We start from the raw sequence: 17,600 nt of genomic DNA, 5'->3' as shown, positions 1-17,600 counted from the left end.
GACCTACAATTCTATGATTTTTTAAGATGGAAATATACTAGGAGGTTTGCTATTGCCTTCCGAGGTTAGATCGCTACTAGAAAAAACTTTTCCAATCACTTCGTATTTCATGCCTACAGTGGGACTCGAACCAGAACCCTACCGAATGGTAGCCACCTCTCGGCTATGGCGGCCGCCAGTGAGTCCAATATCCAGCTGCAGATCTTGGCGAGAAAAAATAATGCTATTCGAATATTTCTTTCGATTCCTAAAACTCTTTATGTCTAACCGTCAGCTGAACTTTTCCTTGAACCAGAGTAAAAAAAGTTCTAAATGTAACTTTTTTAAATATCCGAGACTAGCTCTGCGACAAGCTAATCTAATACTGAAACAGAAAGTAATCTAGGTTTTCCTGTTGTTATCCAGAGGCTAGCTTATACTGGCCGGCTTGAAGCCACACATAGACTTTTTGACACCAGGTGACATACATGGATTAGTAGTTGTTTTTATATGTTGTTTAGTAGTTTTGTATAATTCGCTCTTATCTGTTTGGTTCACTACTTGCAGCTCGCAACAAATGATAGCACATCAATATTTTGCTACATTTTCACAATTTTTCTTTTTTAACCTTCATTACTTTTGTAACTTTAAAATATATTTCTTTATTTCACAAAAGCCATATAAAATCAATTTTTAATTTCATGCAAAAATTAGAAAAAACCTTCGATTGTTTTATTTTAGGTTTTTTTAAAACCTAAACTTTAAATGCGTTTTTCTCAAAACTATGTTTTTTGAAGTGGTGATCACTGTAACTTAAAAACCGCTTGCTAGATTTCAATAAGCTTGCTAGATTTCCAGAAGCAGGGAAAACATAAAAAACTCGTGCCTGATCGAAGGATTTTTTTTTTAATTTTTATTTTTTTTAACAATTAATTGTCGGGTTTTTCTTGAAAATCTAAAAAATATTTCCTGAGACCGCCATATTGTTAATTAAAAACAAAACATCGATCAACAGCATACGATCACAAACGGGGTTTTTTTCAAAAATTTGTATTTTTTTTAACAATTAATTCTCGGTTTTTTCTTGAAAATCTGAAAAATATTTCCTGAGACCGCCATATTGTTAATTAAAAACAAAACATCGATCAGGCACAAAGTTATCTATTAATAAAACTGATTTCCCTTGTCCGATTGATTTTAGATGAACCTCCAAGGACTTGTAATGATCACTGTAAGGGGCTGCTGGAGAAACGGGATCCACATAAAAAGCGATAACTTTTACTCGCGATGGAGAGAATAATGAGATGGCGCCTATCGTGGTCCCGTTACTTTGCTCTCAGCGAATTTGACAACTAGTTACGTGATTTTAGCTCTAGTTTGGCCAGATTACCATTTTCGTAACTTGATTTAGCATTTTTTTTTTGTTATTTAGTCTCGGAGTTTTTCATGACATTTTTCTAGCTGTTCTAATTAAAATGTAATGCTTATAATTTTGTAAAATATACATTTTTTAATAAATATTTAAATAATTCACCCAGTTTTATTTATCTTTACTTTTTTTTAACATCTGGTGGCATTGCCCGCAATTGCAGGTGTTGTTGGTGTTCTTCTGCTTTCGGCAGTCAAATCTCTCTCTCACTACTGCAGTGTTGCCTAGCTTTGGATATACAAACGCACTAAAATGCCCATTCAAAGAAAATAACCCAACAAATTTTTATTGAATCACTTAAAGAACTTTGTATGCGTGACAAATTGTCTTTAAAATGTGCGTTTTTTTTAATAGATGTGTTATGCTTATGTACAATTTAATTTTTGAGTTTTTTTGTTAAGCGAGACTCTTTTGTTAAGGGAACGACTTTTTTGCTATATTTGAAGTTATGTAACTAGATAAGTTACTCCTTTTGTAAAAATGTCAGTATGGTTTCTTTAGTATTTTCTGGTATTTTGCTGCTTATTTTTACAATGAATACAACTCTTAATGTCCTATGTCTCACTAAGGATTGATGACCGGAAGAAACGATTACACCTCTATGGTTTTAATTCGCATTCAATAAATTCAAAGGCTTTTTAAAATGTGTAAAAAGGTTTTCAATCTTAAAAAGAGTTGAGAGAAGAAGATTTAATATTCTTGCATAACCTTAAATGGAGCCAAAAATAAATTTCCACTTTCAAATTATCAAATTTTATAAGAGTAAAAAAATTTTCATTAGCACTAAAATCTTCTCAGAGTGACTTTTTTTAACCTTTTTTTGTTTAATAATATAGTTTGTTTTTTAACTTAAAGCTTCGGTAGCTTTAAATTAAAAAAAAAGAAACAAACACGAAACTTAAAAATGTTTGCATTTTGGGTATAAAAAAGCATTAAATTTATTGTGAAGAGCAAATGGTTGGCAACACTGCACAACTCGGCAAACGTTACGTCACGCACTCTTGATGGGCGCAATCTTCTTTCTATCATTCTTGACTTTTACTATTGTTTTTTTTAATTTAAATTTTGCTAAAGTGATGTTTTATTCTTACTTTATTCTGTGCAGACAACCACATGGAGACGGCGAAAGGAAAAAAATAAGGCAGCTGATTTGCCGATACAACCTTTAATAGTAAAAAATAATAATAAATTCACCTTGGCTTTTATTATATAAAAATATAATAATTCAAAAAAGAAGAAGAAAAGTGGTGAAAACTGTTCAATATATTGACGTTCTATCGTTTTGTCGCCGGGGGTACATCAAATCTATAATAAACCGGTTAAGAATTACAGGCAAACTCTGAATGATGAATGAAATCAAGTGCTTATGAAGCAGTTTATTTTGAAACACGTGCATATTCTACCCTAAAAGTAATAACAGAATACTCTAACCCTTACCAAATTGGAATTTAGATAAGAATTTTACTTAATCACAAAATCCTTTGCAAATCTACTATCATTTTAAATTATACTTCCACACAAATGGCCCACTAGTCTCACCCACCTTGTACGCATTTAGGTCACATTTTTCAACTAAATTGTTTTGCAGATTAAATACAAACACGGCCTGCATTTAGTCATTCACTCGCACCTCGCACAAACCCACATATTGCCAATCACGGGTCGGTCGGAACTAATTAGTGTCACCAGAACAACACACTCTGATATTTTGTTTCAAGCACACTTAGGGTAAATTTTGTTTATCTTTGAATTGAAATCGAAATTTGCTACCCATTTCGGTAGCTGCAAGTCACAATACAACAAACGCCTATAAACTTTCGTTCTGCTCGCTAAGTATTTATACGAGTATATCGAGTTTACTCACCTCGGGTGCTATGTAGTCGGGTGTGCCGCAAAATGTCTTTGTTGTCTTATCGCCAATAATATTCTCCTTGCACATGCCAAAGTCGGCAATTTTAACATGACCATCCGCATCCAATAGGACATTGTCCAATTTCAAATCACGATACAAAAAGCCTTTGCTGTGTAGAAAAAAGAGGCCGGCGGCAATTTCAGCGGCGTAGAAGCTAATAGGAAAGTAGATAAGAAAAAGTAAATGTAAATTCGAGAAAAAAAACTGGTTAAATTAAAAGTATGTGAGTACCAAAAAATGAGTGTAAATAATAGACTGCTGAGATTGGCCACTTCAAAAAAGTCAATTCATACGCACAAAAGTCGCTTAACAGAGGTCAGTAAATACACAGAAATGGTCAGCTGTGATTGTATGTGAGTGTTTGCGTGTGCGTGTGCTTGGAAAATTAAGTATTTCCTTTTGCTATTTGCTTTCTCAATACTTACACAGCGACTGGCTCCTTGAATTTTCCGAATTGTTGTATTTGAAACATCAAATCACCACCATTGACGTACTCCATGACAAAGAAGAGGCGGTCTAGCGTTTGGAAGCACGAGTGCAACTGCACTAGGAATGGTGGCTTCTCGCCCAGCGCCAGCACGCGCTTCTCAATCATTGTACACTCGACATCATCATCCTGTATGATGACATCCTTTTTGAGTATTTTGATGGCGTAGAGATCTTCGGTGCCTTTGCGTTCGGCCAACATGACCTGAGGGTAGAAATAATAAAAAATACCCAAAAAAAAAAATGTGATATTGTTGCAAAAAACTAGATTGAATTATATACTTGTATGTGTTTACATACATACATACACACATACATATATGAATTAAAAAAAAAAAAATTTAAAATTTAGGAATTGTTGATAGAAAATAAATAATACATAGCAATAAATAATATATGAGCTATTCACACACACACATACAGTATTTCGCTAACACCAACATTTCCTTGTATATCCAACAATAGCAATATCAAGAAATTTTTTCCATTCTACTTTACTTCCATTCTTTTCTCCTCCTACCTTTCCAAATGAACCTTTGCCCAGCACTTTGATAAAATTAAAATCTGTGGCACGTATCATATCCTTTTTGGATTGTGTCTGTGTATTTGTATCGCTGCGCATCACCAGCGGTTTCTTCTGCGATGATTTCTATGAAATGCGATATAATACAAAAAATATAAATGTAAGCAATAATATATCAATTTTTCAATTTACCCGCATTTGACTTTTGAGTTTAAGCAGATCCTGCGTGGCATCAGCGCATGGCACGTTGTAGTATTCACCCTCCTCTTGTGTGAGTAATTTGAACCAACCATTGGCGGGATTCTGGAAAAATTTTAAGTGTTGTTTGAAAAAGTAAAAGAGAAAAAAAAGAAAATTCTGTACAGCAAGAACGGACTAAAGTTAAATATTGTATTTGGCTAAGTTGTAGGCTGAGACCACCGCATGCAAATATCTATCAGCCCTGTTCTGCATTCCAATTTGGGTTGAAAAGCTTGCTCCTTACCAAGTTCCAATGGATTTACTTTATTCCGATGATTTAAGGCAATTATTTTGAACCCAAAAAGTGGATTCAGTGCCAACTCAATCAAAACCGAAATAGTATTTTTTACGAGGAAGTTTAAGCTTCCTACTTTCCAGTCACCCTCTTCGAATGTAGTTCAGCTCAAACTTTTTACCGAAGTCAAATACCTCGGCATGATTCTCGCTACGAAGCTAAAGTGAAATAAAAAATGAGAGATCGTTCGAGGAAAGTTTTGGAAAAGTTAAAGTCTGCAGCTGTGCATGGAATCTGGCTATCCGATCCATCCTTTTCTAAGCAGCCACTGTGAATAGCCCACATTAGTAGTGATGACATTTAGAAACAAAATAGAAACGGCGAAATGGGGGTGCTCCTGCTTTTTTCCGGCTTCACTTCGCTTCACCACACCGAGCCTGACAAGCCACAGGGTAACTACGCAACTAGGTTGGGTTAGGTTAGTCAGGGTGCTTGTCTAAGACCACTGCATTTCATTTCCATCCGCTAACTAACCTTAACCACTAACTAAGCTTAAACTACTCCCCACTCCCTTCAGTGAGACATATTGTAATTTTTTCAGGCCTTCAAAAAAATTAAACGCCAAGATATTCGGCACGGTTTCTCTGAGGAAGTGTTGTACCGATTCAATTTCTTCTTCATCTCCACACCTCCTGCAGAAGCCATTGTGAAGTACTACCATCCTATTGGCACTGGCTAGGGTGCTAATGCGCAGTAACTCGTTATAACACCTGTGAGAACGCGGGTAGTTGATATGTTGAATCCAACGAGACTGTTTGTCTCTGGATACCCTGCAGTTAGTAGTCACAGAGTACGATTACGCTTAAGTCAAACGCAGTGTATAGTTCGTTTAAAGGAATGATTATGTCCTCTATCACTCGCTGAAGGTCAAGCTCAGAGCCTTTTCTTTTACACTCACCCGTTCTTTCATTTCAAACGCAACTAGATTGACCGCAACTTCCGAATGGAGGGAGTTTCTTTACTTTTTTCGGTGAGCTGGCTTATCGAAATTTTTTCTCGAATATGTTCTCCACAAGAATCTCTGAATTAAAGGGTTCTACCACAATCTACACTTATCGCGAAGGCAGACAAAATGGTTGGAAGAGGAATTTAGTCAAAAGAGCTCTCTCTGAGCTGCGGCCCACGGATCACCGATCATTGTAGATTCCTTTAGTCTGAGCAGGGAGAAAGTTCTCATAATTTAATTTCACAATCAGACTGCAATCAAATCGATGCTTTGCGATACTATTTTGCGACACTACTTTGAGATAGGTTTTGAGTGCAAGATCGTCTAAAAAGCGCTGCCTGTGAATTATGCTACGAATGTGGCACACAGGAATATCACTCAGAACTATGGCGCCGATGCAGTAGTAAGGAAGGGAGCCATGGTATAGTTAACAAACTCTGCGTATAGTGCAGACGTTCTTTTTTCCTGCAAGCTCCTGCCCGGACTAGCTTCTATTCAAATGCAGACAAATGACAGCCGGGTCGGAAATCCACGGGCTGGATATTAAGTCAGATCTAGGCAAGATTCCAAAAAGTAAGACCTGAAGTGATATTTTTACTTGACCATTCCGCATTCGTGCTGTACTGAGCACTAAGATTGGAAAATACTCTTTGCCACCCACATCAGCCGAATGGACTTCCCCACAAATGAATTTTGCCGTAGCTGCAGAGCTTTGCAGAAGACGAGAAGCGTTGCAACCTATCTTTTCCAATGTCTCGCTCTAACAAAAACATGAATATGCGACATCTCCATCTTAGCAAGTATTTCTTTGAATTCTTAGAGCAGACTTGGAGCTAATAGACATTCGGAAACTTCAAAGCTTCTTAAAAGAAACTCAGCGGTTACATAACAAGGGAAATTAAAGGAATTTAATTAAAAACCGCTTGCCTGTTAGCACCTTTCCACACAGAAATGGTTGGTCTAAGTGTGCTTATCTGCATTCTGAGAAAAGTGGTAGCCAAAAACGCCAAACCTAGCCCTACTAACGGAGTGGCATAGAGAACAAAAAATAAATCGGAAACATAGCGCGAAGCAGACGTTCATTATTTTCCGCTCAGTTTTAAAGCTACATCATTATTTTTATCTGAACCTGCCTATAAATTATTACTAATCAAGCCGAAAATAATTTAAAAGAGTTTTTGATAAAAATTTAAAGAATGAATGAAAAAAAATTCTACAGAATCTCATTCAAAGCTATAGACCACTGTAAACGTAAACAACAATGCAAAAGATTGAGGTCGAACAAACATCAGAACCTTGAAAGTATTTCGTAATAAATTCATAAAGATGCCATATCATCTCAAGCAAAACTACTAACTCCAACTCAAAAAAAAATATTGCAATAAGAACCAATAAAGAAATCTATGCCTTATTTGTTTACTCACCTTAATAATTTCGGATATGCCAAAGGATAACGCGCCCATAAAATCATTGCGCGATGTACGATCCCAATCCCACACCTCGATCAGTACACGACGATCTTTGTCTTCTGGTTTGAGATCACTAAAAGTACAAAAAGAAAAAATGTATGTTGTACAAAAAATATGAATAGAAAAGAACAAGTAGTTCGAGAGCAAAGTAGAGATAAAAAATAAACTAAGAAAGCCCCACAGCAGTTGAGAAAGCTTTTACTTTAAAACAAACTAAATATTACAATAATTTCACTTTTTCTCTTAGATTGCGTGTGAAGACTTCTTTTAGAAATCGTATGTAAATTGCATAACTTCTTAAAAGTCTCATTTCACTTGAACTTTTGAAAGATGGAGTTTAAACAGGTAGTGTGAAATTTTTCATATCAATTTAAAGCTTTCGAAAAGTGAAATCGTGTTAAAAATAATATCTATATTTTCAAATGAGTTTCATAATATGCCATTCAAAAATGTTAAATTAATTAGATTGCTCTCAAAGCATTAATAAACGTAATTTTCAGCAAAATTTGCAAACTTGAAATAATAGAATTATAAATGAGTTTTTTACATTATTGTCCTACCGAAAAGCTTGTCTTCATTTTCAAAAGCTTTCGCTTCAAGCAAAACAGCTTTCACATTGCAGCGTAAGCTTTCAGGGTTTCAAATAATTATTTAATAATGATAATAATTTATAATATAATTAAAAGGTAGTGCGTAATTTTAAACAATTTTCCATATTTAAAAAATAGTTTTTATTTTTAAATAATTACTCACTATTTGATGGTCTCGTTCCACACAGGATTCAGACATGCCTTAATGGTGCGCGTCTTTTTCTTTGACTTTTCGTGCTCATCTGGAATTAGTTTGACTTTGACATATGGATCGCTGAGACCATTTGGATCCATTGGAATGAGATTGCGGCCTTCTTTGACTGAAGTTGAAAAAATAATATATTTTTTTTGTGCAAAAATATATTTTATGCGATGAATAATTGAAATTAGACTAAGATTAGAAAAAGAAATAAAATTTAATTATCCCAGGACTAATTAAAATATATTTTTTGATTAAAAAACCATATCCTAAATTGAGGTGAATCAATTTTGGTATACAAAAAATTGTTGAACAAATAGTTTCAGTAACTTCCATAGACTCCAAATTTTTTGTAAACATTTATTTGAAATTTAAATTGTAACATTTATAGAATGAGAATTAAGAAATTTTTCAATTAGAATTTATATATATATGTATATATATAATTGGCGCGTACACCCTTTTTGGGTGTTTGGCCGAGCTCCTCCTCCTTTTTGTGGTCTTGTGTGTCTTGATGTTGTTCCACAAGTGCAGGGACCTACAGTTTCAAGCTGACTCCGAACGGCAGATATTTTTTATGAGGAGCTTTTTCATGACAGAAATCCACTCGGAGGGTTGCCATTGCCTGCCGACGGGCGGCCGCTATTAGAATTTTTTTTTCTTAATTTTGGTGTTTCGCCGAGATCCGAACCTACGTTCTCTCTGTGAATTCCGAATGGTAGTCGCGCACCAACCCATTCGGCTATGGCGGCCGTAATTAGAAATTGTCAATAGCATTGACAGGAAGTTCTTTAACGGCTGAAAAGAAAGCCCAGCCTCAACTCAAGAAAATTAAAAGCTCATTCAATTATTTACAAAAGGGGACTATATGAAGTTTTTAATTTTCGTACAAAAGTTCAATTAAAGTAAAAATGTTTTTCAAAATTTCGAAAACTAAAAATTAAATTTGTACACACATTTCAAAAAAACAAAAACAAAAAAAAAAAAATAATAATAATGAAATTGAAATTAAAACGTTTTCTTTGCAGAATTTTTGAAAATTAAAAGCGAAATTTGTATTCTCATTTAAACAAATTCAGAAACACCTAAAAATGTGTACCGCATTTAAGTAATTAAAGTAGCCCACTTTTGAAGCGTTTTATATATATTTATTTTTTCTTACTTAATTATTTATTATTTCATTTAGATTTTTATCCACTTTTGAAGCTTTTAATTTCTATTTTTATTTAATTGAAACATTAAAACGCTTCACAAGTGGGTTCAAATTTAAATTAGTTTAATTGAAAAATTGTTGTAATTTAATTGAAAAACTGAAACTAAATTTTTTTAAAACATTGAAATGAATTAGCTCCATTTTTTTCAAATAAAACATTTTCAGACAATTCAACAAAACCAAAACGAACCAATAATCTGTGTGGTAACCAATACCCAATTCAGCTAAGGAACATAATTTTTGCTAATATTTTGCAAAACTTAAACACACTTCTGGCATTATTCGACCAAAAATATTAACATATTTTGCCATCCAATCTAAATATTCTAGCGTACTATAAGTTTTTATTTAATTTACTTACTTTGCACCGTCAACAAATTCTCCTTCACATTCAACTCCAAATTGATGCGCCCTCGTCGTTCGGTATGATCGCAACCGCATAAGCTCGGCACATTCTCCTTGCATCGGGCATGAACATTCATGTCGCATGCTGCAGCATAGATGCGTAGGTGTGTAAAAGTTGTAAAAAAAATTATTGAAAAAAATAGTAATTAAAAATACTATTATTGTGCTTGACATGGAGACTGCAAACTTTTTTGTAGTTGCAATAAAATTAAACTTCATTTGGACGAAGCAGAGCGCCAAGTAAAAGTGTAAAAGTAATACCAGAAAAGAACATAAAAACAAACATCCGCACGCACACAATAACGCAAGTACACAATAAATAAAAAGACGCACACCTACACGAACAGAGAAAACGCAATACTTGGAAAGACTGCAATTCTAGGGTGATTCTTGAACACTCACTCGTAGGTTGAATAATAAAATGTTTTGATGCAAAGGTCTAAAGTTTTATTAGTCTTACCTGTGAATTTTCATTCAAGCTGCTGGGAGTTCGTTGTTTCTTTTGGGAAAACAATATGAACTACATGTACAGTTATTTACTGAAATATGGATTCAAAAGTTCATACTACCTTCCAAGTGAATTTTAAAGTGACACCTTTAACACCTTTTCGTAAATTTTTTTAATCCCGTTAACTTTTTTAACACTCTAGTCAGCGCGCTAAACGTACCTTATTCTGAGAAAGCAGCTTTAAGTTCAAATATGTCACAGCTTCATAGTTTTTTAAGATAGTCAATTTACTTTAAGGTAAGATTTCTGCGAATATCTTTTTTGTTTCTTGTGTTTTTTTTTGTCAAGTAGCTTAGCTCGCTCGTATAATCTAGATTCATAGGTATAGGTGCAGCAGATGATTTTGTATAGCATACAGTGCTTAGTTTGATAGGCTTTTTGAAAGCGTTTTCCTAGTGAAACTCTGGTGGCTTCAAAATTCTCGAAAAAATTGCGAAAATACTTCTCTCAACCACAGATTCTGTTCTTTATTAGAGGCAGAAAGGTGGAAAAGAAATTAATTGCAAACAAATCTGAGTTTAAGGTCATTTAATTTCCCCCTGATAACTTTTCCATATCGATTCCCAGCTTGACATGATTACCAATCAATTTGCAATCGGCAAACTCTTCAATAATTTTCACTCAACGCGGAAATTAAACCGAAATGCAGTAAATTAGGCTGACGATTGCACCGCGCTTCTGTATTTAACACTGAACCAGCTGGTTTATGCCATCACGATTTGCTATTATAAATCAATAGCAAATAAACTCCATTAAATGCTCAGCAGGGGAATTTCGTTTAAATGGCAAACGGAAATTATAATTCTAGTCAAGTTGGTTGGTTGGTGAGGAAATGCCGATATTATAAGTGAAATTTGTTTGCTGCAAAGATATTGCTGTTATTGTGCTATTTATTTGGGGTATTACTGCAATAGTGTTTATTTCAGTCCGCGAGTGAGGTTGTTGCTATCGTTGCAACCGACATGAGCAGCAACAATTCTTTGGACATGCAACACGCTTTTGCCATCCGCTAAGGCAAGCCAAACCAAGCCAAACCGAAACGAGCTTTTGCTCAGCCTCGTTGCATTGCAATTCAATTGTCTGCTCGTTTCAATTCATTGCGATTTGATTAGTTGCCGTGCAATGAATTGGAATTTCGTGCGGAAATTGAAAACTCAATGAAAGCACACGCTAAGCGTACTAAGCGAACATGAATGTGTTAGTAGTAGCTCTGCTTTGCAAAGTCATATGTGGGCGGAGGATTTGCAACAGGTCGCGCACGTATTCAGACTACATAAAAATCAGTTTTACCTTGTTTTAAATGCCTTGCACTACAGCTGTGCATTCATGTATTGTCATCCGACTTTTTATTATCAACCAAACAGAAGAAAAGAAATACAATTAAATGTATAGAAAAATATATTTTCTTTCAGTAGCTTTTAGCTGAAGTTATTAGAGCATGTCTAATGCGCATTCAATGCCGCTCGAGCCACATCACTGGCAACTATGAAAAACACTTTGTGTATAGTTATTATCAGAATGCAAACTAGCCAGTATGACCGCTGTTGCGGTGAGAAGAAGAGTGCAAGAGAAAATTCTGTCACAAAAGGCACAAAGTAGTGGCGGCATAAATAGTTGCTAAATAGCGTGCACATAATGGACAGCGTTGAGATGCTATGTAAAGTCCATCAAACGAATGGCTTTTCACGCGACTAAGCAGAATACCATCGGACGCATAATGCAAGGAAGTGGTGGTAAAAAAATGTGGTATAATAGGAGTAAATAGTAATACAAAATTGGTTGTTGGAGAGTAGATCAAAGACGTGTATAGTGCGAAATTTAAGCAAAGGGTTAGACTGTTGGGTTTAAAAGAGATATGGGTTTAAAAGAAATAATAATAAATTTTCAAACTGATAAATTCCTATTTTTATTATGTATGCATAAACAATTGGCGGGTACACCCTTTGCTAGGTGTTAGCTAGAGCTCATCCTACAATTAGTGGTGCTGGTCTGAATGCTGTTCCTTAAATGAAAGAATCTGCTGTTGTATCCCTACCAAATGCTGGCTATTCACAAACTCATTCAGCTACGGTGACCGCCAAAGATAATTATATATAATTGATTCCATTGTTTTTTGAATTCCATGGTTGAAAGCTCAACAACGATTATTGAATTTATACTCTTTTAACGCACACCACAAAAAGAAGGAGGCGATCGGCCAAATTTCTAACGGAAGTGTACACACCAATTATTTATTCATTTTTATTAAATTCCACAAAAAAACAAAAAAAAGAACGAAATTCTGCATTATCCTAATTTACATCCTACTCCTTTATAAAAATTATGAAAAATTGAGTAATAAATTGTTTAACTCATTTTTATACCAGTTTTCTTGTAAAATTTATACCAGTTATATATCAGTACAAGAGCGGAAATTTAGTTCAGCATTTTTGGTTGAACTATTATGATTTATTAAAACTTATTACCAGATTTTATACCAGTTTATTTTTTTTAATTTCTGATAAAGTTTTGATGAAAAAAAAACTCACTATTTATTAAGCTCACACCAGTTTTCAATAACTTTGCTTACAGCTTTGACACTTGTAATATACATATTTAACTACATAATTAGGTATATTCATGTAAAAACACCGACCCGTTTTTACACAATTTAAGAGATTTAAAAAAATACTTTTATTCAATGCTTACTATCTTATATCTTTGGTGTTTTGCAGTAAATAAAATTATAAGTTTTAGACAAGTTTTCTGAAAGATTTTTGATTACAAAATTTCAATTATTTATCCATTTAGGAAATAATTCAGTGACTTGAGGAAAGACGCATTTCTGCGTAATTAAAAAGAGGGTTTACTTTAGGTGCAGGCATATTTATATATCAGATTTTACAATCGTTATTAAAATTATAAAGTTACTTGATCTGCAAATGCAGGTGCGTAATTGGTTTATACCAAATTTTGATTTTTATACCAGATTATTTGATTTTGCACCAGTCTTCATGCTGCATTTACATTGTTTGCAAGTATGTACAGTGATGTATTTTCTGATAATATTCGATACTTTTTATTAAATTTGGGCTTTTATACCAGTTTAAAAATAATGTATATACTAGTTCTCATGCTGATTCAAATAAATTTAAATAGTTTTCAAGTACAGTCACAAATTTTTCGATAATGTTAGATACTTCATACCAAATTTTGGGTTTTTATACCAGTTTCAAAAACACATTTAGCAGCTTTTATGCTGCATTTACATAGTTTTCAAGCACACTTACGTATTTTTTGCTATTGTTTGATATTTTATACCAAATTTTGAGTTTTATACCAATTTCAAAAAACACATACATAAGCTTTCATGATGCATTTACATACTTTTTAAATACAATTATTATTATATTATATTATACATATTTTCTGCTGATGCTCGATATTTTATACCAGTTCTAAGACAAAACTATCAGTTTTAGTGTCGGTTCAAAGTAAATTAAATAATTTCCAGGTCAAATTGCTTTATCCAGATTTATAATTTTATACCAATGTACCGGTTTTAAAATAAAAAATATCAGTTTTAGTACCGGTTTCAACTAAATGAAATAATTTTCATGTCGAGTTGCTGTATACCAGATTTGTAATTTTATACCAATCCCAAATCTTTATATCAAATCACAAATAACATAGTTTTCAAGTATTGCCATATTTTTTCTATGATGTTTGTTATTTATACCAGTTGTTAAGTGAAACATTTACCAGCGTTCATTCCGTTTTACAATAAATTAAATAATTTTCAAGTCAAGCTGCTTTATACCGGATTCTGAATTGTATACCAGCTGATAAATCAAACTTATAGCACTTTTCACGCTGATTAAAACTACATTACATAATTTTTAAGTGAAATTGTATATATTTTCATAGCAAATTTTCACGTTCGTGCCAGTTTAAAATTAAACATATACCAGTTTTAAGGTCACTCAAGAACTAATTAAACTTTGAAGTAAAGTTGCTAAATTCCCTTATACCAGTTGGGGATTCAAACCTATACAAGTTTTATACCAGTTTGAATGCGGATTTTATGCCAATATCAAAATACAACATTTAAAAGTTTTCATGGTGGCTTATATACTTTTTTTCCCCCTTCCATCCACTAGAATTTCTAAAAAATGTTGCGAACATTTTATGGGTTTTATATAAGTTTTTTATATTTTTAAGTAAGAAACCGAATACTACATATACAGGCAACAAGCATTACATTATGGTTTCATACATTCTAAATGCGCATTCTGAGAAAAACTCCTCCTAAATTATAAATAGAAGAAGGCCCTAACCACTGAACTTGAAATTGTTGCGAATCTGAAGAGTTTAGTAAAGATTTACAATGACTGAATATTACATACATATAATTTGAATTTACTCGTACTTCAAACCACATCTCTTGGCCTTTATTAACATATACCTAACATTAAATATTTATGAGTATATAAATATTTATAAATAAAACCAATACTTAAGTAAATATTCACTTATGCCTGTATCAACATACCTATGACCAGCATGCAAATCGAAGGACCCCACTTTGATTTTGACTTAACTCAATAGAAAAAGCAATCAAATCAATGCACCATCATCGGCCCTACTCTCTTACTTTCCCACTGACCCTACATATGTATCATACATCTGTATATCTATTTTTGCCCAAACTCACATCATTGCTCTATGGTTTTTCAGACTTTCCTAAGCTTTTGTTGCCTTTTTGCCTGCTGGCTATATTTAAAATGAATTGTTACCCGCCCACACATCGATGTATGTGCATATTTGTTGGCATATAGGTCATATTAGCGAAATTTCCTAGCCATGCGCAAAATTAGGTTCGTCATATAATGCCACGATTTGTAACGATGATGAGGTTGTTTGTGAGTGAAGGGAAAGATCAGAATGAGCAACAGTGTTTCTTTATGTAACCCAGCTTTGTGTGAGGCAAACTGAAGCACACGATGAACCATATATGTACACATGTAGTTAGGTAGGCAGCAGTTTGAGTGGCAAAGTGTAAAAAACAGCAGATCCCTTTGACCAAAATGCTTGGGGCAACTTACTAACCATCCAAACCAACAGATGCCACCCGACGGGCATGCCACATAAACAAAGCAGCAAAATTGAAAGACTCTACCAACAAATAAACCCCTTAACTAACCGCCAACAACACAACATCGCTATGCTAACGGGTATGTCATCAAACCGAAATTTCAAACAAAAAAGCACAGCGCCTGCTGTTGCTCGCCAACTAAACGAGGCTCATCAGTCGCTTGCATGTTCCGAAATCACCTCACCCTGCAATGAAAGCAAATAGGCAATGCAAATATTACTGCTGAGAAAGGACACGCAAGGAAGACAGGTTGGGTATTGTGGTTATCAGCGTGACAACTCACCAGTCAGCTAGGGGGAACTTGCCAGTGCAAGAAATTCCTCTTGTTTGTTGCCAGTTTTGCCTGGCATTCATGCCATTTGAAGCATTTCGTCATTTGTTGAGCTCTTAAGATTGTTGTGCGCAGTTTATAAATGTGTTGACAAAAGGCTTGAATTGTAAAAAGACGCTACTGTCCAGGTATCTACCAATACATACAAAATATCATACCTTGAACCAGTAGAATAGTTGGAAAAGAATAGTAAAAGGTTGGTGTACCAGTAAAAACAAATTTGTATAACAATGGGAGCAAATCAAAAGTATTTTGCTAAAAAAATAATATAATAACTACGGCGAAATTAGGTATATAACTATTTTTCGAACTGGTATAAACTCCTGCAAATCTAGTCTAAATTAGAGAAAGTATTTTTACCTGTGAATTGACCTTCAAGGAACGAAATTTAGAAATAATTGGAGCTAATCAGATTGTATTTTGCTAAAAAAAATATAAAAACTAAGATGAAATTAGGTACATCATTATTTTTCAAACTGGTAGAAACTCGTATACATCTGGTCTAAATTAGAGTAATTACTTTTACCTGTGAATTGTGCTTCAAGGAAAGAAGTTTTTAACCATAGATGGTGGGTTTAGTAAAAAGTGATTGAGAATAAATAAAATTGGTATAAATGTATTAAAAACCTGGTCTAAATATGCATAATAATATAAGTGACAATGAAACTTTGTAAAAATTAGACACCAGAAAATGTCGGTTTAAAGTTACTTTAAAATCTTTTAAGAACACAATAAAACCGGTATAAAAGTAGAGAAAGCTAACTTTGTAAAAACCGGTTTACTAATATGAGCGATATTATACCATGAATTAGTGTTTCAGTTAATTATAAAATATTTTATATACCTATATGAAAACTGGTATAAAAATGAAAATCGTATAAAATTGGCATAAAAAGTTATAATAACATAAACTTTCTAAAGGTTCAGTAAAAGGAGAATTGTCATAACTTAACACAAATTTGTATTAAATATTGAATTAAGTTGGTATAAAATCTGGTATAAAAACTGGTAAATGGCGACTAATAAAAAAATTGTACTAATAAAAAAATTTTGAAATTATTCCACTAAAATAAATGAAATTCATGAGACATTTGCAAATCCTTTCGTTAAAACTAAAAAAAAAAGAATTGCCTAAAGCGAGACTAAATCCGATTGTTACATGCTTGTACTTAAAAATTTTCTCACACTCTTTTTCCTTCATATTTTCTTATTAAATTTTCAACACATGCTACGGGTTTTTTGCTGGGTTCAGCAACGGAATTTGTATTGACCTCAAAAGCGGAGAACAGCGAATGCCTGGAGGGTTCCAAATGTATTCCCATGCGTTTGAATGCGAACTCCAATGAACACTCATACGTGAAGGTATCTACTTGTACCTACAACGATAAGCCAATACAAATGCAAATGTATGCTTCCCTTTGTTTCTTCTTTCTGCACATACATTGACATACCTTTCAGTACTTGCTTAACGCATTACAGCTGTAAAATATACGTTTTGTTATTCCCCTAGCCAACTTTCAGGACGGTGCTCAAATGTGCAGACAAATTCTGAACGAACCTCTGTGCCTATTTTCAGCGTTTTTGTCATTACAAAAATATATTTAATATAGTTGTATAAAAATAAAAAAAAAATGTGTGCGAGTATGTATTTTTAGTGTCAGTTTTGCGCTATTTCTTCCTTGTAACGTTGACGATTTTTTCTCATGTTTGCCGATTTTTCTTTGTATTTACATGAAATATTATTTTGTTTTTTGATTAATTTTGCAGTAATATGTATTGAAAACATTTTTTCAACTAACAAGGAAAGCTAAAAATGGCTTAGAATTGCCTTTGAGTAATCGATATGTGGCAAGCAGTCCAAATTTTTTCCATTTGTTCATTTCAATTGCTTCGTATGTTAAAATTGGTGATTTATCATACGCCGTGTGGCACCAGTTGGTT

The 17,600-nt window shown here is 33.6% G+C and overlaps 1 protein-coding gene across 2 annotated transcripts in view; it reads right to left on the bottom strand.

Annotated features, from left to right (window-relative positions):
• Positions 1-17,600, bottom strand: part of LOC128868721 (protein kinase C, brain isozyme-like) — a 106,810-nt gene that overhangs the window by 24,685 nt on the left and 64,525 nt on the right. For both annotated transcript variants that reach the window (XM_054111146.1, XM_054111147.1), the window contains 7 exons: positions 9,643-9,771; positions 8,033-8,189; positions 7,235-7,352; positions 4,522-4,632; positions 4,327-4,455; positions 3,746-4,011; positions 3,273-3,474 (listed from right to left, as the gene is read on the bottom strand). In XM_054111146.1, coding sequence (XP_053967121.1) covers positions 3,273-3,474; positions 3,746-4,011; positions 4,327-4,455; positions 4,522-4,632; positions 7,235-7,352; positions 8,033-8,189; positions 9,643-9,771 — 1,112 coding nt within the window. The remainder of the gene's footprint in view (positions 1-3,272; positions 3,475-3,745; positions 4,012-4,326; positions 4,456-4,521; positions 4,633-7,234; positions 7,353-8,032; positions 8,190-9,642; positions 9,772-17,600) is intronic.

This window comes from Anastrepha ludens, chromosome 6, assembly GCF_028408465.1.
Source record: "Anastrepha ludens isolate Willacy chromosome 6, idAnaLude1.1, whole genome shotgun sequence".
In the NCBI taxonomy this organism is placed as follows: domain Eukaryota; kingdom Metazoa; phylum Arthropoda; class Insecta; order Diptera; family Tephritidae; genus Anastrepha; species Anastrepha ludens.
Note: the sequence above shows the minus strand (reverse complement) of the source record. Positions and strands in the feature narration are given on the sequence as shown.